At 35.7% G+C, this 23,797-nt stretch overlaps 3 protein-coding genes and 2 pseudogenes across 3 annotated transcripts; 3 read left to right on the top strand and 2 right to left on the bottom strand.

Moving 5' to 3' along the window:
* Positions 1-10,580: 10,580 nt before the first annotated feature.
* LOC128169932 (uncharacterized protein F54H12.2-like) lies at positions 10,581-11,651 on the bottom strand. The gene has a single exon (XM_052835953.1). It carries the CDS (start codon positions 11,649-11,651, stop codon positions 10,581-10,583), a length of 1,071 nt encoding a protein of 356 aa, XP_052691913.1.
* A 118-nt stretch (positions 11,652-11,769) lies between these two features.
* LOC128169930 (uncharacterized) lies at positions 11,770-17,829 on the top strand (annotated as a pseudogene).
* LOC128169936 (uncharacterized) lies at positions 14,242-15,222 on the bottom strand. Its single transcript, XM_052835956.1, has one exon. The coding sequence runs from the start codon at positions 15,220-15,222 to the stop codon at positions 14,242-14,244; it is 981 nt and encodes a 326-aa protein (XP_052691916.1).
* Positions 17,830-20,118: 2,289 nt separating the features above from the next.
* LOC128169929 (uncharacterized) lies at positions 20,119-22,385 on the top strand. The gene is made up of 7 exons (XM_052835952.1): positions 20,119-20,437; positions 20,679-20,831; positions 20,947-21,039; positions 21,145-21,234; positions 21,367-21,640; positions 21,747-22,029; positions 22,135-22,385. Exons 1-7 carry the CDS (start codon positions 20,250-20,252, stop codon positions 22,383-22,385), a joined length of 1,332 nt encoding a protein of 443 aa, XP_052691912.1. The 5' UTR covers positions 20,119-20,249.
* Positions 22,386-22,715: 330 nt separating this feature from the next.
* LOC128169925 (uncharacterized) lies at positions 22,716-23,775 on the top strand (annotated as a pseudogene).
* Positions 23,776-23,797: the final 22 nt, after the last annotated feature.

Here is a 23,797-nt window from a genome sequence, read left to right as displayed (position 1 = left end):
ACATTCGCGAGGTGTTTGTCAGCAACTGTGCGCTGGCAAAAGTTGAAATCGTAGGAGACCCGCGGACTGTCACGATCCGGGACTCTGCAGGACCATGTGGTAAGTTTAAATACTTTTATTAATTTATGTTTTTATTTCTTTTCAAGATGTTTTTTCAAGACAAGTTGAGTAGTGTGTTGTTGCAACGAGATAAAATCTGTTTTTGTGATGCTCATTTTTTTGCGGGGGAATAAATGTCGAGAGTAAAATCAATGTTTTGATTTATTATAATATCCCATCTGATTGCACACTTATCTGTTGAAGTTGGGGGGAGGGGATAGCACCGATGTTCTTATCAGCACCGCTGTTCAAATTTAGGTCAGACTTATAGCGGGAAATCTTTATGAATGAATATCACGTGACTAAGACCTCGTGTTGTTATTGTCAAATGACTTCGAGTAGCCAATACAATTGTACCAAATTTACTATGAAGTATGTGTAGTAAATAGTAGGGACACTTAAATTATTCCAGCTCTTTTGTTTATTTTATTATAACTAGAGCGTTTTCATTGTGTTTTTAGTCATTAATTAAGAGGGAAATGTATGACTCTAGGTCTGACATAATAATTAAGATTGACAATAGCTGGAAAATTTTAAATAGTGCAACTTGTTACACATGTGAATGGATTGAGTGTTCAAGTATTAGAAGAGAACATTATTAGTAAATTAACCATTTTTCCGTTATAGCAACCACAGCAACGTTAACAACAACAACAACAACTTCCTCTAGCACCGCATTAATGCGGACAACAACAACATCCTCTGACACCGTATCAAAGCTGACAACAATGACGTCTAACACCACCACAACTATGCTGCAGACAACAACACCCTCTAGCACCACAACAACACCCTCTAGCACCACAGAAACGCCCTCTAGCACCACAACAACGCCCTCTAGCACCAAAGAAACGCCCTCTAGCACCACAACAACGCCCTCTAGCACCACAACAACGCCCTCTAGCACCACATTAATGCTACAGACAACAACAGCATTCTCTGACACCATACCAATGTTGACAACTGTAACGTCCATCTCTAACACCACATCTCAAGGTACTTTAGCTTGACTATATTATAAGTTAGCTGAACTGAAAGCTCATCCATGTATTAACTGTTCTTTATGTGTATCATTTATTAATTTTGACTTTTATTTGTTGCAGAATCAACATTGGAGAAGTTAAAAAGATTGCTCTCTGCAAATGAAAGATGAGGAAGGGGAGACCCTATCAGACAAAGCCTGGGGTAATCCCATAGATAACATTATTCTGACTATATGTTGTGTAATATTAATTTTTGTGGTAATATTGTGTAGGAAACAAAGCAGACCATGTTTCCGGCAAAGGAAAACTAAAAAGAATATTTATAAACCAAAATCTACAACAATGGATGATTTGAGTTTTAAAAATTCAATGTTTAAAAATGATGTTGAAAATGATGATGATGAGGATGAATTTAGTATTTAAGATTACAAAAAAAAATATTTTGTATCGGGAATTTAACGAAATCAACCGGTATTTAATTTTTAAAAGGTTTATTCATTTTTAAAATGTATTTTAGGATTTTTAGCATGGGCCATAGCCACTTCACTGGCTGTAGGATTGATTCTTCTAAAAAAAATGGCTTAAGCAACTCCTACAAAAGCACTCTCCAAGCACTCCTCCGAGCACTCAACCCTCCACCGAAACTCCTACCAACAACCTTAACATCAGCCAAATCCCGTTGATTCAGCACACCCCTGATTCACAGGCTACGACACCTTCACCACAATGCAGCATTACTGTGGAGGAACCAGTTGCCTCGAGAACCAGAACAAAGTGTTCGAGGAAGTTAAAATTAATGTGAAAATGTTTTTTTAAGAAGTAAAGTACTTTTACATCTAGGCAAAAGTTTGTAAACACTTTTTTCTTTGTTTTAGTAATCTAAAAAATCATAACTTTGACAGTTAAGATTATGTTGTTATTTTTTGATTTTATATATACTTACAAGAACATTTTATAATACTCAGAAAACTGTCTCAGGTAAATAGTTGACTATAATCTAATTTCATTATTTTTTACATCATGAAATCAAAAAATGTGTAGCTTTCTTTTTTTCTTTTTTTTTTTTGTAAAACGATTTTCTACTTATCAATACTCGGATAAGAATTTTATCATTTATTTCAGCATTAAAAAAGTCAGTTTTGACTATATACTTTGTTGTAAATGTACTTTACTTTGTGCTGCTCAAAATGAAAAACTATCAATTTTATCAGTATAACAATTTAACAAATTTTTCAACAGAGTTTATAATTTTTATTAACATTTGTGAAGACATACAGGAATACCAGTGATTTCTAAAAAAAAATTGCTTTTCTTGAGAAAAAAAAATATAAAATTAGCTTTTACTTTTTTTTTGAAAAGCAGCAGTATATATATTTTATTTTGAAGAATCTAAGTGTTATAATTTTTTGACAAGTATTAACTCCAGACATAATTTGTTCATCCTCATCTGCTTAGCTGAACCATATAGGCTAATCAAAAAAGCTGGTGTTTTTTACTTATGAGATTGTAAAAAATACAAAAGAAAAAACTGTGACCTTAAAACATTTTCTGTAGTTATTTGTGATCAGTATTCAAGTTTATATTTTACATCAAGGTGAATTAAGATTTTGTATTATTTTTTGAAATTACTTAAAAATTTGTAATATAACTTGCTTATGGGTTGTAAAGATGTGAGATGTTTTATAATATTTTATGAAAATGGGTGTTTTCTTTTATTTTTCAAAGATAAGTTTAAATAGCATATATCTTTAAACAAAAAATAAATAAAAATAAACTACATACATGTAGGATCTACGAAAGAGCTATTTTTAGTTTTTTTGTATGGGAGCAAGGTAGATAATCTTGTTTTTTACCCTCTGATGAGAGTGCATTTTTTGAAAAAATTGAGTATGTTTTTGAATTTTTCAGTTTTTCTTTTCTTTTCTTTTTTTTAATTTTTTGAAAAAGTAGGCGCCATTACTATTCTTTTCTTTTTCCTTTTATATATGGAGGGGAAAGCAAATTACAGTTTTTTCCAGACTATATTGTATCTTTACAAGAAGAGAGATTTGCTGTATTGTAAAGTAGATAGTTTTTTTTTGTTATTATGAGAGGTTTTGTCATTCACATTGTATTTTGGAGTGTATTTGTGTGAGGGTTATGATGATTGTTGATTTTCACGGTTGTTGATGTAAATATTCTGTCTCCGGTGAAAAGTAGCATGTAGAGTGTTAAGTGTTTTTTTTTTAATTTAATAAAAAGTTTTTTCTGATATTACATTTCTTTTTGGTTTTTTTTTAAATTATCATTTCTTGCTCTGAATCAGTCCATCTTGTGTTTGCATTGATTGATATAAGAGAAAAATCAATACATTCTATTGTAAAAGGTGATATATTAAAAAACTTAGAGATGTTGGATCTTCATATGTATATATTCGAGTGTTGCATAAAACACATATGGCAGATTACATATTATATTTTCTGAGGGTCACCACAACCCACAGAAAATGGGAAATTAATAAATATATATCTAAATGCACTGAAATTCGCATGTTATTAGGGTGAGATATAAAACTTAATTTTTATATAAAAAGGTAAAGACATTTAACTGTAATACACCAGGTATGGTTTTCTATAGACATCAAATTTTATTTTATTTCATTTTATTTGTTTAGCAATGGCTGAAAACAGTCTTTTAAAGGAGATACTCGACACATTAAGTGACCCAGATACGGTAAAGTTTTTTGCTGCAGTCCATGGACTTGTTGGCAATTCAGAGGTGGAACATCGATTGAAGGAATTAGAATGGAATGAGCACATTGAAAACCTATGGCAGGAAGTTCTTCCAGCAATTCAGCCTTCATTAAAGAAACTTCAAGATTCTTTAGATGATGATGATGATAAACCATCCACAAGTGGATATGACGTTCTTTCGACTTCCGAACCACCTCGAAAGAAACAACGAAAGGAGGTTCTTTCATCACCACAATCCCCCTCAACAGATGATAACAGACAGTATGGTGGAGGCGGGTTGGGTTCTGAGTCAGAGGATGAATCTGAGAAACCCTACTATATCTGAAAAAGGGATGTTCGAACCTTTAAAAAAGACATGGCCCGTGAAACCACTTTCAAAGTTAAATTTAATGAACAGTGGAGGGGTGATAAATTGGTAGACATACAAACCAAATTACATAATATGTTCGACGATCTATTGTCGCAGGCCAGGGGGCATGATGCAGATTTGGGAAGAGTAGTTCTCAGTCATCCAAGTTTAAACAACCCAATCGTTGTTCCTTTGCAGTCCTGGGAACATCTCAACGCAGACGTCGTCATGGAGGAGATAACCAAAGTTCTGAACTCCAACGAGAGTTTACCGGTAGACGAAAATATGATCGTCACTGTTAGGTCTATAGACATACCCAAAGGGGGAGGTAACCCTAGAAAACTACCCATTACATCTCTATTTGGTCCAAAGAATAGTATAGAAAGAAAAAAAATCACTTTTTCATGTGCAAAATGACAACAACCTATGTATGCCAATTGCTATCGGTCTGTGTTTTCTAAAAACATGTAAGAAAGTTGATGCAAAAAATTGGGGACTTTTAGTGAGAGATGATAAGGGAATGGTGCTGGATCATGCCATAAAACACAGAGTAGTTCCTCAGACGTACTACGACAACATATTGAAAATTTCCAGGAAAAAAATGCAAAAAGAGATGGCCATGCGTCTGTGTGAGAAAGCAAGGGTATCTATCAACAGATATTTAGGCCTGAATGATATCGAACCTTTTGAAAATCTACTCGGGGTCAGCATTAACGTGTTGTCTAATCGAGTAGGCAACAAATTTGTCAGAGTGACAGATGATCGGGAAAAACCTCGCCTTTATCTCTATCACGTTGAGTCGAAAAATATTCATCACTGGCACGGCGTTGCCAACATACAAGGATTTTTTAAGGCATCTTATTTTTGCCAAACATGTTTAAAACCTTACAAAAATAAGGCCAGTCACTCTTGCGCCACCTCTTGTGATGTTTGTTTACATGACAACTGTAAGAAAACAGACGTACAAATAGGTTGTCATTCCTGTAATCGTATTTGTCGATCTCTTACGTGTTTCCAACGGCATAAAACACAACGCATGGTCAAAAAGCAGTCTTACCCCGCTGCCTGTGAGCTCTTTTATCAATGTAGAAAATGTAGAGTTACTCTACAACGTGCTAAGCGCTCGCCTGAGCTACATGTTTGTCAGGAATGGGAGTGCCCCAACTGTCGAGAATACCACGTTGGTGAACATCACTGCTATCAGAAACCGTTTGCATCTCAAATAGAAAAGAGAAAAAAGAAATTCATATTTTACGATTTTGAGACCCGCCAAGACGACATATATCAATGTGAGCAAGGGTTTAGACCATCTCGCATCCAATGCAGTCACTGCGTTAGAGAAGAACAGCGATGCTTAGACTGTAAACTATGTCAACACTGTAGGGATCCCTCATGTGGTCTGCAGCAACATAAAGTCAACTTTGCCGTCCTACAGACCACTTGTCACAAATGTGAAGACGCGGAACTCAAGGAGGGCGTCACTTGTTCCAACTGTGGAAATCGAAGCATAAAATGTTCGAAAACCCAGAAAGGTGAATACGCGAGTCCCCCGTGTCACACCACTTGCGGAAAAAGGGAACTAGTTTTTTCCGGTGACGAAGCAGCCGAACAGTTTTGTGCATATGTTACCAGCAAGCATTGCAGAGACTCAATTTTAATAGCTCATAATGCCAAAAGTTTCGATTTATACCCTGTTTTAGAAGTTCTGATCGATCGACACTCTATTCGACCAAGCAAGATCATTAACAATGGTTCAAAAATTATGTATATGCACATTGCCCAAAAACTTAATTTAACTTTTGTTGATTCACTAAATTTTCTTCCCATGAAACTTGCCAAAATACCGGAAGCCTTTGGTCTGCAGGAACTCTGCAAAGGATACTTCCCCCACTTTTTCAATACCAAAGCCAATCAAAATTACGTGGGTCCGTATCCAGAATTAAAATATTACGGATATGATTTCATGTCAAGTGGTGAGCGAAGAAAGCTTACTGAATGGCATGCATCGAAACGCAATGAAACTTTTAACTTTCGAGAGGAAATGTTACAATATTGTCGCTCGGATGTTGACATATTGAGACGGGGTTGCCTGGAATTTAGAAATTTGATGATCAAAGTGACGTCCATTGAAGAGACAATTGCCCAAGCAGATGGAACTGTTAAGAAATCAACTGCATTGGGGATCGACCCGTTTGACTATATTACCATTGCAAGTGTATGCATGGGGATATTCAAATCCTTATTTTTGAAGGGAGAATACAAAATTGAAATCACCAGAGATGAAAAATCTCATTGGTATGCCGTTAACTATTTGGAGGGACTAGAGGTGGTCAATTTTGATGACTCTTTGATGTCAGTTACTGACTTAGTAAATGACGAAAGTGTTCAGTTAGGGAGACGACATTTCAAGAGTCCCATAGCAGTGGTGCCTTCTCAAGGTTATACGAAACGTGATAACTTCAGCAAGATTTCCATCCAGTGGTTAGAATGGTTAATGGAAACAAGTCGTCAGCGAGGAAACCCATTAATTATTTCTCATGCTCTAAATGGGGGTGAATATCGTGTACCCGACACCAATTACAGATGTGACGGATTTGTTGTAAATCCCACTGGAAAAGGAACAATTTACGAATTCTATGGTAAGAGTTGACACAAAATTTTTATTTAAAAAAAAACATTTTGCCCCCCTTATCCCCTAAACTAGGGGGGGGGGGCGGCGGCGGCAGCTGGCGTATCTGGACTTAACCAAAAAAATATTAATGATAAATATTGCTTATTTTCGGTACAGGTTGCGTGTTTCACGGCTGTCCCTTCTGTTACCCCGACGATAGGAACAGCATAAAGCATCCTTCCACCAGTCAGACGATAAAGGAATTGTACGATGCAACAAAAAAACGTGAAAAAGAACTGAAATCTATGGGCTACAAAGTGATTTCCATCTGGGAGCATCAGTTTAGGTATCAACTAGACAAAAATGTGACATTACAACAATTCGTTTCCACCTTAGATCTACAAGAGAGACTCAACCCGCGTGAGAGCTTTTTTGGTGGTCGGACCAATGCCATCAAACTACATTACAAGGCTGCAGAAGATGAAACAATTCAATACTACGACTTTACCAGTCTCTATCCCTGGACCAACAAGTATTGTCGTTACCCCATCGGCCATCCAAGCATCGTCACGGACAATTTTCAAGACAATTCACAATACTTTGGACTTGCAAAAATTAAAATTCTACCTCCTAAAAAACTGTATCACCCTGTACTTCCTTATAAATCTAGAGGAAAACTAATGTTTCCACTATGTAAAACATGCGCGGACAATGAAAATCAGAATGAATGTACATGTTCTGTAGTTGAGAGAGCAATAACGGGTACATGGTGTACCCCTGAAATTCAGATGGCAACGTCCAAAGGATACAAAATTTTGAAAATTTCTGAGGTCTACCATTTTACCGAGTCGTCTAAATACGATGTCGAGTCGTGTGAAGGTGGATTGTTCGCGCAATACGTGAACATGTTTTTAAAAATAAAGCAGGAGGCTTCGGGATTTCCAACTGAATGCAATACGGAAGAGACGAAAAGAAAATACATCAATGAGTACAAAGAAAAGGAGGGGGTTCAATTAGAGTGTGATAAAATTAAAAAAAATCCTGGTTTGCGATGCTTAGCTAAACTCTGTTTAAATAGTTTTTGGGGTAAATTTGGTCAGAAATTAGACATGCAACAGTCTACTTTCATTCACGAATCAGAAGCAGAAATTTTTTTTCAAATGCTTTCAGATCCAACAAAAGTACCTCGCAACTTTCACATCGTTTCGAGAGACATACTTAATTTAGAATGGAGTAACAGCCCCTTATTTCCAGCATTCAACAACAAAACAAACATATTCTTAGCCTCTTTTACCACCATGTGGGCGCGACTGAAATTGTACAATGTTCATGACAAATTGAACGAAAATGTCTTGTATTTTGATACAGACAGTGTCATTTTTAAGGCTAAAAAGTCGGACGATTTGAATTATCTTCCTATTGGTAATTATCTCGGTGAATTAACTAACGAGATATCCGCAGAAGAAGGATACATCACTGAATTTGTTTCGGGTGGTCCTAAGAACTATGCCTACCGTACACTGTCGGGAAAAGAAGAGTGTAAAGTTAGGGGATTTACACTTAACTGGGTTAATTCGAAATTGATTAATTTCGATGCTATTAAATCAATTATCTGTACTTCACACGACCGACAAATCGAAATCATTAATCCTTGTAAAATATCGAGGGACAACAAAAAAAGCAAACTGTTAAACAAAGTTGAAAGTAAAAACTATAAAATGGTTTACACTAAAAGGAGAATTCTTCCTAATTTAGACACGTTGCCATTTGGATTTTAAGATAAAAAAACAAAATCAAGAAACAGTTTTGATGTTCATATTTTATTGAATAATAATTTATACAAATAAAAAATGATATACATAAAAATATTGTTTATTGTTGTTACATTGTCAATATTTAAGCCAGTGAACGGTTTTTTCCTTTTGTCGAATATCGGATATTCCTGGAGGTTTCCCGACCTTTTTCTTTTTGCTGACAAAACCCGTACCAGATTGTAACAAGTTAGTCGTATCTGCGAATTCGAAGTCATTGACAGTTTGCTGTTGCTTTTCTGGAGATTGTTTCAACGTCTGTTCGATTGTTGTCGTATCTTGGGTCAACGGTTCTTTAACAGGGTCCACTTGTTTAAGTAAACGTTCATATTTTAGTTTCGGCACAAGTATCATTTCCTTCGCCATTTGTCTTTGATATGTTGAACAATAGGTTTTAATAGAAGCGATACTAAAGAATTGTTTTTCAGCAATATTCGACGTTTTTCCCTGTTGCTGACTTCTCTTGATCCCAATAATCGAATGTATGACTCGTAAGGTTTCAGGTGATTTATATACTTTTTACTCAGAGGATATGTTCCGGTGTAAATGTTAAGTGCTATTTCACTAAGCACATCGTACTGTTCACTGCTCAATGCTTTAATGATTAGTTTCTGCTGGGTACTGTCTGCATACACGAGAAAATTTAAGAACGATTCGTGTTTCTTCACCCTTTGCTTCATGTTTAAAAATGAGAACAACAATGGAAACCGCACCTTTTTATATAGGTTGATAAATAACCATCTCTTCACCTGGAAGAATATGAGTTCTTAATTGATATTCTTTGTTCTGTGTAGGTTCCAAACAAACATGCAAGTAACCGAAATTGGGCCGAGTTGCAGATTCGTATGCTGCTTTGAAAAAAGAATTTTGGCCTGGTAATATCTGAGATCCAAAAGTGATGATCTGTCTAGAATCGCGATAATTCTTAAATAAAATGACATTTAGACAATTCAGAGATATGGTTCTGGCATACTTTCCCGGTGGATACAGGTTCTGGGATAACATTATGGTGGTCACGTTTCTATGATGAGATGTAACCGTAAACAAATGCACACAATCCGTTGATTGTGCAACTTGTAACATGAGATCATCCAATACAACTATAGTGTGATTGACACCCTCTGTGTACTGCTCTATGTCTTCTTTAGAGGGTAACCCCTGATGTAATGAAAGGTTTGGTATAGTCTGCTCCATTTCGTCAAACATGGGTTGATGTTCAGAATAAGCATATATTATTTTATTAACAGGCATAGAAAACAAGCCATTGGCATTTTGTAAAAGTTTTTTAGTAAAATGTGTTTTACCACTCTGTGTACTACCACATATAAGCACTGTGGTAAGTGCAGAAAACGGAAGTAAGGAATCAGTGTTCCACCAATCATTCCTGCTCTCTTTTTCCATGTTTATAACAGTCGTTAGATTCCTCAAAATAAAGTCAAATGCAATGTAACCCATATATATATGCAGTTAAACTTTATCAGTGATTGAATAAGAAAACTCCGGTGAATATGCTTTTCTTAAATTTTATTTTCTAAAAATAGTTTAAATATTCATGCATAAAACGTTTCACAAAGTCATCATTGGACTGAATGTCATTGGAAAATAAAGTATACACATAATGTAATGATTTTTTAAAGCACAATCTTGCAATTAAAAATACTAAGACATAAAGACCACACAAATCGGAATTACGAGGTTGAAGTTGTATGGCTTTAAAATTACATTGTACACTGTTCTTCTTTAAAAAGTTTTGAATGTCTTGATTGTATTGAACTGGTGATTTTCCAAGACTGTCAAAAAACTCTGCTTGGGCTGGACTGTATATGATTAGTGCCAGCCAGTGTTCTCCAGGAAATGGTACAGGTTGCGTATTAACAATGAAGGCACTTGGGTACTGTGTAATGATTTGAGGTAATGTATTACTAGCAAATACACCTTTCACATATTGTCTTAAACAAGGATCTGATTTCACCATATTTAACAGTTGTGATGAATTCATGGCTGAATGTAATTGATGTCTCGTGATTTGTCGATCTCTAGTAGAGATGAAAAGGTTGCAAATACTATGGCGTTGACGGCTTTGCTTGTTGCTTGTTTGAATTTCAACTCCAGTCTGGTGTTGCCCCGACGTATCAGATTTAAATACTCATCTCCAAACCCACACGGATCTACTGTAAATACAAAGAGTGAATATCCTTTTCCAAAGTCATCACGGGAGATGATCAGTCCAGCATCGTTGTTCCATTTCCCAGAGGCTTCAAATAAACGTACAAAGGCATCTGAATAAAGTCCCGCTGAAAAGTCTGTCTTTAATGGTCTACCGGGCACGCTTTCCCCGTTAATATATATCCCGACATCTGTTAATCCCATATGCTCAAAGTTAAAGGGATTAGTTGTGTAATCCCCATTCACAGCTTTTTGGTCCACCAGACCTACCACGATGCGATCGGGTATCGCCTGAGGAAATATATTGTCCCAATAAAACTCTGTGGATCCTTTTGGTATGGTATTCATTTTTAGCTCATTTCTGGTTAAGGTATACTTTACAGGAGTGGCTTCAATCTGTTTACTGTGGTTTAGCAAAACACCAGGATCTACCCGCACTTTGGCCACCTTGTACACGACGTCTAGTAATTCTATTTTATATGCCGGAGTACTATTGGCAGATATGATGACAAAGGGAGCACTGGATCTAAATAGTTTGATGTAGACGTCTACCCCATTTATTAAGTATTTATCTGTATCAAAGATATCTTCCATTAGGTTTCCTTCCAATTCAAAGACTTTACTTTGCTGTGTGTAAGCATATCGCATGACCAGTCCTGCATTGCCTCCGTTATATGCATTTGCGTCGTTAATATTTCCCTCATCTTTATAAAATAGCTCAGATTGTTTTTGTGAATATAGCTCGTCTTTTCCGCTGAATAAGATTGTTTTGAGGTACGCCTTCCAAGGGTAGTTATTGGTATTAAAAGAGACTAACTTGTTGTTCAAGTAGACGTCCATCTGGGAGAACATACTTTGTAGAGGTAAGTTAACGATACCGGTTTTTTCGTTTGCAGCCATTGTCGATCCATCTGCTTTCAATATACGGGCCTTAACGTACAATTTGCTTCTTTTGAAATCAATATATTCTGCACCAGAACCCGAGACTACAATCTCGATCGGAGTGTCAGATACGCCAATGCTAGAAATTGGTCTTGCTTCTGTAAAATATACTTTTTCAACCGCTACTTGGTTTGTTGGAGATGCAAAAAGAGAGAGTTCCATTGGTTGGGCAATGTCTTGATTATCACTGCTTAAAAATGCCATTTTTTTTTTTTTACAATTTAAAGATACTTCTGTAACTGTCAATTTGAAATTGTTTCTTTTTTCTTGTCTGTTTTTTTCTTGTTTACTACTCGCTGTTGTTGCTTTTTAACAGATTTCGTTTTGATTGCCTGAGTTGATTTTTTTCTTGTTGCAGGTTTAGATGACTTCTTTGTCTGAGTTTTAGGTGTTGCACGTTTCAATTTCTTTGACGAAATGGCAAAAGATTGCGAACGTGGTCTCTTTATACCCCCCTGAACTCTGACAAATGGAACACCCTCTTTGACATCCTTGGAATGTTCCACTTTCGCTCTTTCTTCCACTGCAGCTACTGGAGTCACGTGAGTGTTGGTTCCTTCTTCTTCAGATTTTAATTGAGAGTGGGGTCTCAATGGTATGACATAAGACTTGTAACTTCTCGCACCTTTCCCAATTTGTTGTGGTTTGTATTTGTAAGGATTAAATTTTTTCTCTGCCATATTCTTGTAAAATGATTCCCATATTCTGGGATCACTGACGTAAGTCTGACTATTCATCATAAAACAAAAGGGAACTTCTTGAAATGAAGTGTTACAGTCACTGGTCCATTTAAGAATGAAACTAAGTTTCCCTCTCTGTCCGTTATATATACAGCGATCTGCTGTAATTGGCCAATTTTAACTGGAATATAATAAGGAAGTGTGTAAGTGATATTTTCAGGTTTCTCTCCAAGGGATATGCGTCGTAGGAGGGGTGCCTCTTTTCCACCAATAATTGTTTCCTCGCAGATATCGCAACAAACAAATAACTCTGATTTTGTCTTGTTGGACGTAGTCCAACTCTCTGTAGAAAATTCCGTCAGGGCAACAGTCCAATATCCATCAAATTGAATTTGTTTACTTAAGTGTACTCGGAAGCAATTGGGTTTATTTTCAAAATATTCAGAGCTGTCCGTAGACGTCAATACCATTCGTACGCTCATCTTGAATAGAGAGGACTTGTAAAATCATAGCAGCTTTTATTGTTTTTCCAGGGAACTCTCTGGAATACATGAATTGAATTTTTTTGGCCATCCTTCCCATTTGACATACACTTCTTGGGTTTTACCATGACGCCTTCTTTTAAGTATTTTCTCCACTCTATAAGAAACGTCTTCTGACTTTATGACTTTCTGAAGCTCAGACTCGTAAAAGGTACCTTCTATAGGGTCACCTGCCAAATCTTTTAATTTGTACACCGGTATTTGACCTCTTTTGTATCTTTCATTTACTTTAAAAAACTCTTCTGTCCATTTCTGTTGATAGTCTCTTTGAAAAGGGTGTTTGAGTTGTGATAATCTGACATCATCTCCAATTTTAAATTTGAAAAAGGGTTTTGCTCTTTTTTTCTCCTTTGATCTGCCTAATGTTTTGGACTGGTTAACATCTAGCTTGGTTTTCCCAGAAAGATAAGACTCTAGTCTTATTTCATCGGCATTTTCTTTGTTCACATTAGCTGGAGCATTCCCACCCAATGATCTGTGAGGTCTTTTGTTGTAACTTTTTACCAAGTCTTGTAAAATATTTATAAAACGATAGGTTCGGTTCTTCATGAAATAACGATACATCAGGTTCTTCATGGTGCGAATAACTCTCTCTGCATAATTTGCTTTTGTTTCATTTTGTGTGTATATGGCGTGTATCTCCTCTTTCTTCAGAAATGCCTTTACCCAACGATTTTTAAATTCACTACCCTTATCAGTTCTAAGGGTATTTGGTTTTCGTCTTTTTTGAAAAACTAATTTTAAACCATCAACAATGTTCTGATGGTGCTTATTTTTTAGGGGAACTATAAATAGATATCGACTAAATATGTCAATGAGTACTAATAAAAATTTATAACCATCATTATGGGATGCAATGTTTGAAACGTCTGCCAAGTCACCATCCCACATAGAGTCAATGGTGTTCACTATCACCTTTGAACGCGGGAATGTTTTTCGAATTGGTTTATACAGACTATATGAGTCTTCATTATTTAAGAATTGTCTTATTCTCTGTCTACCAATCTTGTATTTGCCTTCCTGTTTAACAGCTTGATATAATTTTTCAGGCCCGGCATATGCCCCCGGTTTACCAGGTGTGTAGTAGAGCTCTCTTAAATAATCCGTATGGTTTGACATACTTTAACAAAATAATAATCTTTCTTCGACTGTTACTTTTATAACATGAAAAACACTAAGTAAAAGTATCATTTTTAACTATTTTATTTTAATATATTGTTAGAAGAAAAAATATTTACATAGAACATATATGAACATATATACAATAAATAATAGATTTCCATAACAAATCCGTTTCATTAATTATTTTTAGATTAGTGTTCATTGTCATTCAAGATCACTCTCTATGGTTTCCGGGTCTTGTAAGTCATATACGTTGTATTCCAATGAAATACTGTCTTGTGGATCGTAGCCAAAGGGTGTACATTCAGGGCAACTTAACATTCCAAGCTGATTTTGATGGGACTCGCTAAGAATGCAATGTTCAATGTCCTCCAGTTCTGGAACATATTCATGCAACTCCTCAATGACATCTTTAAGTCTTAAAAATTTCTTTTTGTTATGAGTAACACCTTTTCGTGTAGGTGTAGGTTCTTGGACATTGTCTGGTTTCCAAAAGTGTCGTATGTCTACTGTTGAATAGCCTGGTGATAATGAAATGAACACACCTCCACCAACATGCCACTGTACTTCTTCATTTTCTTTTTCAGTATTGTCGATGTAGTTTTGAATATCTGGTAAAAGAGATTCAAACTTTAACCATCGGGCTAATGGAAAGGTAACTCCTTTCTTGTTGGCAATAAAACGACCACGTGATTCTGTGAAATGACGGATGTGAACGTAAATCTCCCCTTTAAAAGGCATTACGGTAAGAAATACGTCGTTAAAATCATCCAAAGGTATCCTACATCTTGGCTCATGAGAGTGTTGATCAGTTTTCTTTGCTTCGTTTAAGGAACCCCCTCTTTCTTTCGTACAAATGACTAATGATCTTGCCATATCCAGCTTCCTTTCGTACTCAGTCTTTGTGTCATCGTCTTTTTTCATCAGGAGCCGGGATAAGTCGGCTTGATTAGCTTTCATTAATGCTGTTCTCAGTCCCATAAATGCTCTTGAACCTCTGCCTAAAATTATGCTGATCAATTTTCTGCTTTTGTCATAATTGGTTTTTTCTGCCTCTATCTGTTCTCTCATTTCTTCGGTAATTATGTTTGAATTGTAAAGGTGTCCTGCAACAGAAACAGCCACCATTTTCTTCACCAGTGTGGAATAATTTGCCTTTATAACGTTTTGATGTTTCTGTTCCATCACTGTTTTTTAAAACAAGGATCTTACACCGGGGGGAAATGTATAGTTGTATCCTCTTTCTCTGAGATGTGCTCAGAAATGATAAAACTTTTCTTTAAAATTACCCATTTATAAGTGATCAACGTCACGTGGCTATTGACTGTAAAATGCTAACTTTCTAGAACACTGACTGTATAATGCACTGTTTACCATGTGTTGATTGTGGGTGTAACCTTTTTCACCTCTTGACTGTATACTCGCTTTTTAACGTCTATTATTACTTATGTAGGAGGGATTTTGAAAAACCACATAACGCCATCTTGACTTCTAGCAAGACTTCCAAGATTTTTCTATTTTATGCTCGTCTCACTGTTAAGTGTACATTGTTTCAATTTCCAAAGAAGTACAGGTAATAAAATGTTCTCCGTTTGTTGAATTCTTCTCTTAAAATGAGCTCTATCTATGGCATGTTCCATCCAAATTCCTCTTCGTTCTTCGTAAGGTATTAAAATTATTTGTACATTGTCATTAAATTTAACGCTTTTTTTGAGACAGTCACTTTTAGGTTTCATCTCTGGTATGTTTTAAACTGTGGAAAGTATTTTTGTGGCATAACACGTCTTTTTAATAAGTATTCTTCAGATCCCCAACAGTCAGCTATGGAATATCCTTTTTTCATTTTGTCTTTAAAATCAGCTATGCAGTCCTCTTTCTTGTCAAACCATTGACCCTCTTGCAATGTCCATTTCTTCTCGTTTCTTCTTAAAGAGTTCCACGCTAAAACTTTCCATTTGTATTGACTTCCCTGGGTTTCCATTTTTTTTTAAATCTAATGTTAGCATCCCCCGTTTTTATAGGATGTTCATTGGGTGTAACTTTACACACCCATTTTATTGATAGGGCACTTCTGATATCTGTCATTTGGGTGTAACATTACACACCCGTTTGGTGACCTCTATTATGACCCATGGGCATACCCTATGACCTCAGTGACTGTAGACCCACCCTTTAACTGTGACCCACATTATGACATATGGGTGGAGTCTGGAATACCCTATGACGTCATCATGACTGCAAAGTGACTGTATACTGTACTATATACTACTCTCCTCTTTGAATAAAATCGGTCTTTTATTTTTGCAATTTATATTTGCCTCAACATACGAATGCTCTGTGCCAAATTTGGTTGAAATTGGTTAAGCGGTTTTAGAGAAGTTTTTAAGGACGTTGAAATTAAATTTGTATATTTTACAAGAATCACCATGAATATTTTCAATATTATTTATTATCTATAGATATATTATCCTAATTAATAACGTACATAATTAATGCTGCGAACGAAGGCATTGGTTAGTAGCTCTACTTTGATTCATCTTTTTAATAGTTTTACTTGCAAGTGCATGCACACAGGTTTATAAGAGAAAGCTCTATGTTTTTTTTTTAAAATGACAAGACATACTCCTGATAGAAAGTAATGCAGACTGGAAAATAATTTTAAAACAAAAATTCCATTACACACGCTTGAACGGGGAAGGGTCGTTGATTCACGATCATATTTTTGTTAAAATATCAAAAGTAATAATAACTTGTAAAAATATCAACTATGTACATGTATTTGTAATCAACTCTATACTTTGAAATAACAGACTGCAAATATCATAAAAATGTTGTTGTTTTTTTTATTTATACGTCGATTTTTAAAGAGTTGGCGGAGTTCGCTGTACATTCAGATATTTAAAAATTTGACTAACAAATTGTAATACATTTTAGGCAAAACCTGAGAAGCCCAGGGCAACTGTGTTTGACGTTGGACAACCCTCAGCTGTACAACCTGCAGTGCCGGAGCCGGGGCCTGCTGATCAATCGACCTGTCAGACTGATGAAGCCCCGACGGCGTCAGCTGCTCCGCCAATCTGTGAACCACGAACGCCATCCACTCCAGTTCAGGGCACCACTCCCGTACGGTTCCGTCCCTACCGCAACTCCACTGCAGAAGGCGCTGGAAGTTCCTTTCAACTGGCCTTGATGAGGGAAATGTTGGAAATGCGTCTAGTCATCGACACCCTGACGAAGAAGTCGGATGCTGTCAACCGCCGCATTGCATCGTATGAGGCCACACAGAAGACTGCTCTTGAACACCAACGTCTTGATCGACATCGCAAGGAACATCCGAAGCAAGCGCCAGGATCCTATCGCTCCAGTGGCCGTGTCGACAACCATCTCGCTGGACGACATACCCGAGGAATACGCGATCAATGTTGAGGAACTGCGCCAGATAGTGAGGGATTCCCGGAACACCAGTAACTTCGCCGTTAACCTCTGCAGAAAACTGTGGCCGGAACTCTACGGCGAAGGAAACCTTCGGTTTTCCTACAACTGGTACGGTGGTGGCAAACACAACAAACAGGAGCTTGACCGTGTTAGGAAAGGCGTGGTGAAGACGTTTGTGTGTTATTTCTACCCTGAAGTGAAGATTCGTGGAGAAAGAGGATCGTCACTCGTATCAACGAGTCCCTACGACGTAATGACAAGCGTTCCATGAAGAACACCACCGTCATCAGTGACATTCCTACCCCTTCTTTGGAACCCACATGTGATGACGATGTGTTTGCATTTACTGACTTGTGAAGTGCTGCGTTGAAAACTGACTGTATACATTTGGTACATTCAACTTCAACTTTTGTACTTGTCAAGCATTTGTTCTTGTGTAGAAGCGTTTTCTTTATATATATGTATAAATGAAAACTCCACGTCTAAGGTTTGATGGATTTATTATAATTTCATTATGAACCCTGATTATGGATCAGGGTTCCAATTAGGTGCATGGCTCGATTAATGGGCGAAAATACTGAATGTGATAGGTCATCTGACTTAGGTGACTTAAAAACGACCATGCCTTAATTGCCTTAACTGACATTCATATACTTGTATACAGCTATGGATAAGTAACTTATTTTATACAACAGGAAATTAACAGTAGTAAAATAAGATTGCATTTGTTTTGTTACCTCTCCTATTGATGACGGAAGATTCAAGTAACACCAATGGCATTTTCTGCATATTCCTAAAATTTTAAGAAAAAAGTATTAAAGAAAGTGGGCGCTTAAGATGTACATTCGGCAGGAATCTGGGCGCACAAGGAGAGTGAAAATTCCAACAATTAATTTTTTTCGATTTATAACCGTTATTTGGTTTCTGTTGGATGTGGAATGAGTAGAAAAATATTTGAAATGCAAAGGGTTTTTATCATAATATGGGTCTAAATATAGCAACACGATGCAATTCATGCAGAATCTTACTTATTTACAACTGTTTTTAAATGATTTTGTTGTCTCTGGGTCTTCTCTCCACAAATTTGAAACGTGTAAAGATAACATATTTCAACATTAAAAATGTCGCTTTTAAAAAAAATGGAGAGATGACCCAGAGATGACTAATTATGTACTTTTTCTAAATTTTTTTGAAGGATAAAAAACAAAGTCCATTGATATTACAATGTTGTTTCAAACAGTACTTTATATAGAATATTGACAAGTCTCGCATGGCTCAGTGGTTTCGTCCTGGATTGGTGAATACAAACATTCAGTGTTTTGTGTTCAAATCCATCTGGTGGTCTTTTAAAAAAAAAAACTTTTTTTGTTTTAAATGTTTGTTATTATAACATGATGTTGAATTATAATATGCCAGTACATTTTAATTTGTTGTTATTGATTTCTAGATCTGCTGAATGAACACTATTTTTTTATTACTAGCTTTTTTAGGATATACACAATATAACTTCATTAAAATATGTTTGCATTAACATTTCCAACTAGTTATCGGTTTACCTCTCATTGCCATTTTTTTAAAGCTTGTGAGTTTTTTAGTAACCGGAATAGCCATGTACTTCGATTCTCAACAACATATATTTTTTTTAAAACCTGTACATAGCCTTTCGAGGTTATAGATATTTAATTCCCAATTGATTTGTGTCGAGGATTCCTGCAAACTTACAATCTTGTGCGCTCACTTTCTTTATCATTTTTTTAAAATATATCTCTGTATAATAAGTCCATCATAATAATTGACTTATCACTCTTCTTTACTTCTATAGGTAATTTTTAAATGACAGATTTAACATATCCCTAGAGTGTTTTTTAGCTTTTTTTTTTCTTAACATTGATGAACATTTCAATGTTTATTTTCTTGTTTATAATTATATATATCTTTTTATGTATATATGTGTGTGAGCTAAAGTGAGCTTGTTTAACTGTTGTAATACTTTTTATGCATGATAAATTTTTTACTCAGTTCATTGTATATGCAACCTTCACTTCTTATATGAAGAGGGCATTTTTGAACATTGTATGCCTGATGCCAAATTCATTCAGATTTTCTGAATAAGTATTGTCTGAAGGATTCAGCAAATATACCATCTGGGGCTCCTAATTGTACATGTAAACAAATGTGTTTTATCATATAAAGTATGGTTGATGAAAATTCTAATACATGCTGGTATAAAGTCATTTAAAGCAATATAAGCTGTCGGCGACGGTATTTTTTTTCAATTTTTTACTCAGTTCATTGTATATGCAACCTTCACTTCTTATATGAAGAGGGCATTTATGAACATTGTATGCCTGATGCCAAATTCATTCCGATTTTCTGAATAAGTATTGTCTGAAGGATTCAGCAAATATACCATCTGGGGCTCCTAATTGTACATGTAAACAAATGTGTTTTATCATATAATGTATGGTTGATGAAAATTCTAATACATGCTGGTATAAAAGCATTTAAAGCAATATAAGCTGTCGGCGACGGTATTTTTTTTCAATCGCCGAAAGCACTCTAAAACAATTTAGCCACATTAAAACATAACATATCAAAATGAGGCTACCTGCTATTAAGTCTAAAACTCGTTTAATACGTGAAAATAAGCTCAGCGAGAATTTTTGTCTTGCAAGACAATATTTCACTGACGTATTCAGAAATATGCAAGTGACCCTAGGTCAGACACTCGGACACTGGGATACGCATGCGTAGATAGTCGGAGGTGATGAAAAAAGATGTCAGGAAAACGTGGAGCGAAGTTAAAACTAACAGATTCAGCAAGAAAGAGGAATAAAAAAGAAGCAAATGCCAGACTTAACAAAAACAAAATCTATATCGGAGATCAGTATGATCGCTGGACGGAATTACGGACGAAATTGTGTTTGAAAACAAATATCGAACTTGCGAAGATGCTGCTTGATAAGTAAGTGTAAACATTGTTTATATGAGATGTATATAAGCCCATTTTCTTCAAGATTGTTGCATGAAATTTTTTTAAACACTGAAGTTCTTCATATTTTTCATGTTTATTAACGCGATTTCAGTGATTGTTGCTGTAGATGAACATAGTAAACAAAGGTATTCGTCAGTCATTCGGTAGTGTAAACTTTGTGAGGCACGGAAGGGGAAAATAGCCTACATGCATTTCATTAATTTTTTTTAAGTTACAAAGATGTTCAAGGAAATGAGACAAGAGTACCTGCGCGAAATGAATTTATTCCTTGTGTTACGTCAACGGCTGGTCCATCAGTTGTACAGAAAATGTGTGTGGTGGAATCTGATTTATCTGACATTTCACCAGCTGAAGTTGGAAAAGAGTAAGTTTTTAATAGCTATTCATGTAGCACTTGAGTGACATTTCAATTTTGAGAAATATTTAATCAAGGATTAAAAAAATGATTTTGTAAACTTAGAATAACAAAATATTTTCAGTGTAGAAAGTGCTATGTCAGGCATTGAGGAACTTGCACAACCAAGAACGAAAAGACTTAAGCAACTTTCAGACAGTTTTATGGATCCTTTTAGGTATCTAAAAGCATTAAATTTGAATCACTTGTTTCTGAATTTAATCATTATTAAATGTATTATTGATTCTATTGATTTCAATATTTTATGTAATTTCTATTGTAGAATTACAATGAGTGCCTCAGAACTGACTTGTGACCAGGATGACTCCTCTGAAGATGAAGAATATGAGCCTAGCTTTCATCTATCATTTAAGTAATTATTATAATATGTACAGAGTTTAAGTACAGATAAAAAGTGTTAATTATTAGAAATATTTTAGAGGAAATAATACAATATATTTGTTTATCCAAAAGATAACAATTCAATATTGGTTTTTTACTAAAGACTTGATCATGGCATAATCTCAGAGGAGTCGGATCCAGAAGAAAATGAAGAGGAGGAAGAAAGTGTAGTTAGACATTTTGAGTGTAATGTGCAAGTGATCCGGAGTCATGATGAGATAAACCAGCTAATTAATGATCACCCAGCCATGGTCTATCTAAACCCATTGGTTGCCTTTGCAGAAACTAAAGTGCCTAGAATTTGCAGTGTGAGAGAGTGTGAGGCTGAGGTGGAAATTTTATCAGAAGTTGTATCTTCAGCAGTGTACCTAAGATGGGTAAATCAAATTTTAATTTTGCTTAAAAAATATTTCAATAAAAAAAATATATTATAGTATATCTACTTTCCGGTTTCCACAACTAGGTATCAAAGTTTCATTTTAGGTCTGCACAAACAACCATGAGGTTCACAAATGGTGTTCGCAACCACTTCTAAACAGGCGGGTCCACAGTGGAGATGTGTTGCTTTCAGCAGCACTACTGGCCTCTGGAAACAACTTCCAAAAGATTGCCCTGTTTGCTAAGTTCCTGAAGCTTCCTATCCTGTCTTCTTCTTCATTTGTTAAAATCCAAAGAACATATGTAACTCCTTCAATTGAAGAAATTTGGACCAACCACCAAAATGAAATTTTTGAAGAATTCAGAGGCAAAGATATTGTTGTTCTTGGTTGGTATAGTCTAAATGCTTTATAAATAAGTTTAGTATGTTGTTGACCCTTTATAATGACAAGCCTTTCAACTACATGCATCTAAAAAAAAAATTTTTGTATAGGAGATGGTCGCATGGACAGTCCAGGTCACTCTGCACAGTACTGCACGTACACGTTTATGAAAAACGAGACCCATAAAATACTGTGCGTAGTGACAATGGACAAGAGAATGACAGGAAGAAAGAGTGCCATCCTTGAAAAAGCATGTTTTCAAAAAGGTCTGCAGTTTCTTTTTGAAAAAGGATTACATGTAGTAGAAGTTGTAACAGATGCACATGTACAGGTTGAAGCACTAATGAAATTCATTGCTTAAGCTTATTAGTTGGGTATAGAAATACAACTAACATGTTATACCAGTAAAATTATTCAATGAAAAATACTTTTGACTTTATTTAGTAGTACATTTTATAATGTTGTCATTTGTACCATAAATCTTGTTTCAACATTTTTTTTATTTCAGAAAAAGATTAACCAGAAATTAAGCATTCTTTTGACAGTTTGTTAAAATAAGAATGATGATTTTGAGAAAATCAAAAATGAAGTTGATAAACTAAATGTAACATTATTATTATTTTCAGGCTGGGCAAGAAAAATCCAAAAAACCAATATTACAGTGGACAAGGGAGATAGTTAACCATTTTTGGTTCTGTTCCTCCGTTGCAAATACAGAGGAAGAGTTTATTGTAAGTTTGATTATTTAGTAAACTAGATTTCATGTCATCAGTTATCGGTTTAATATGAGTTAAACAGCATTTTAAACTGTTCCTGTCCTTCTTTTCAGGGCATTTGGTTTGGAGTCATGCACCATGTGGTAAATGAGCATGAATGGATTTTACCCTATGGAGCAGTTGCGAAAAGTTCATGCCAGCATGGTCCTTTGACAGAGGAAAGGGACAAAGACTGGCTTGAGGCAGGATCCCCAGCCCATGTCGCTGTACGTGACATTGTCCGCGACAAAAGACTTTTAAAGAAGATTCCTTACTACCTTAATTGCAGGTATATATCAAATTAAACTTTACTCACTTTAAAACACTATTTTGATTTGTATTTCATAGGTGAATCAAAACTTCCTTTGAAATGAAAATATCATTATTTGATTATTTCTCAAAGGAGTACAGCATCTCTAGAAAACTTTCAAAACCTGATTTTAAAGTACTCGTCAAAGAGACACTCGTACACACCTCCGGTGTACAGAGCAAGAAATCTTGTTGCAGCGCTAGACCACAATGCCAACTGTGATAGAGAGGCTGCCAAAAGAAAAGACGGATCACTAAGGTTTGTTTTCTCAAAAGGTTTTACACACTTTCTCAATTCTCATTTGTGTGATGTTGAAGAGTCATTATTGCTGACTAAAGGCTGTACTGTGAAATATATGATTAAACAGATTGAATTTTATACTTTAGACATCAGCGGTACTATAGTAAAAAAAGTGGTCGATGGTCTGCCTACCCAGTGCGACAGGAAAAGCTGTACCCATATGTAGCCGATATTTTGAAACTCTGTGTACAGAACAGAATCATCAACCCTGTGGGCATGAATAGGCCAGTTACGCTTAGTGTAGGTGATCCAAGACTTGTGTCGGAGACCCTAGCTGCTGTCCCTCCACCTCCGACAGCATCTTTAGTGGCAGAGAAGAAGTCTCGATTTCTGTCCGAGAGTCAAATTCAAGAGAACTGATTTGTCTTTGTTATGGATAATCCACTGTCAGTAATCTTGTAAATTATG

This window comes from Crassostrea angulata, unplaced genomic scaffold (genome assembly GCF_025612915.1).
Source record: "Crassostrea angulata isolate pt1a10 unplaced genomic scaffold, ASM2561291v2 HiC_scaffold_259, whole genome shotgun sequence".
Classification (NCBI taxonomy): domain Eukaryota; kingdom Metazoa; phylum Mollusca; class Bivalvia; order Ostreida; family Ostreidae; genus Magallana; species Magallana angulata.
The sequence above is the reverse complement of the archived record's forward strand: the minus strand, read 5'-3'. Positions and strand labels throughout refer to the sequence as shown.

What these genes read in the sequence shown, in the direction of transcription:
- LOC128169932 (XM_052835953.1), bottom strand. Translation starts at nt 11,651, where the DNA reads ATGGCTGCAAACGAAAAAACCGGTATCGTTAACTTACCTCTACAAAGT.
- LOC128169936 (XM_052835956.1), bottom strand. Translation starts at nt 15,222, where the DNA reads ATGGAACAGAAACATCAAAACGTTATAAAGGCAAATTATTCCACACTG.
- LOC128169929 (XM_052835952.1), top strand. Translation starts at nt 20,250, where the DNA reads ATGTCAGGAAAACGTGGAGCGAAGTTAAAACTAACAGATTCAGCAAGA. An exon ending in CCAGCTGAAGTTGGAAAAGA is followed by an intron (nt 20,832 to 20,946) that starts GTAAGTTTTTAA and finishes AAATATTTTCAG; the next exon opens with TGTAGAAAGTGCTATGTCAG. An exon ending in CAAAGATATTGTTGTTCTTG is followed by an intron (nt 22,030 to 22,134) that starts GTTGGTATAGTC and finishes ATTTTTGTATAG; the next exon opens with GAGATGGTCGCATGGACAGT.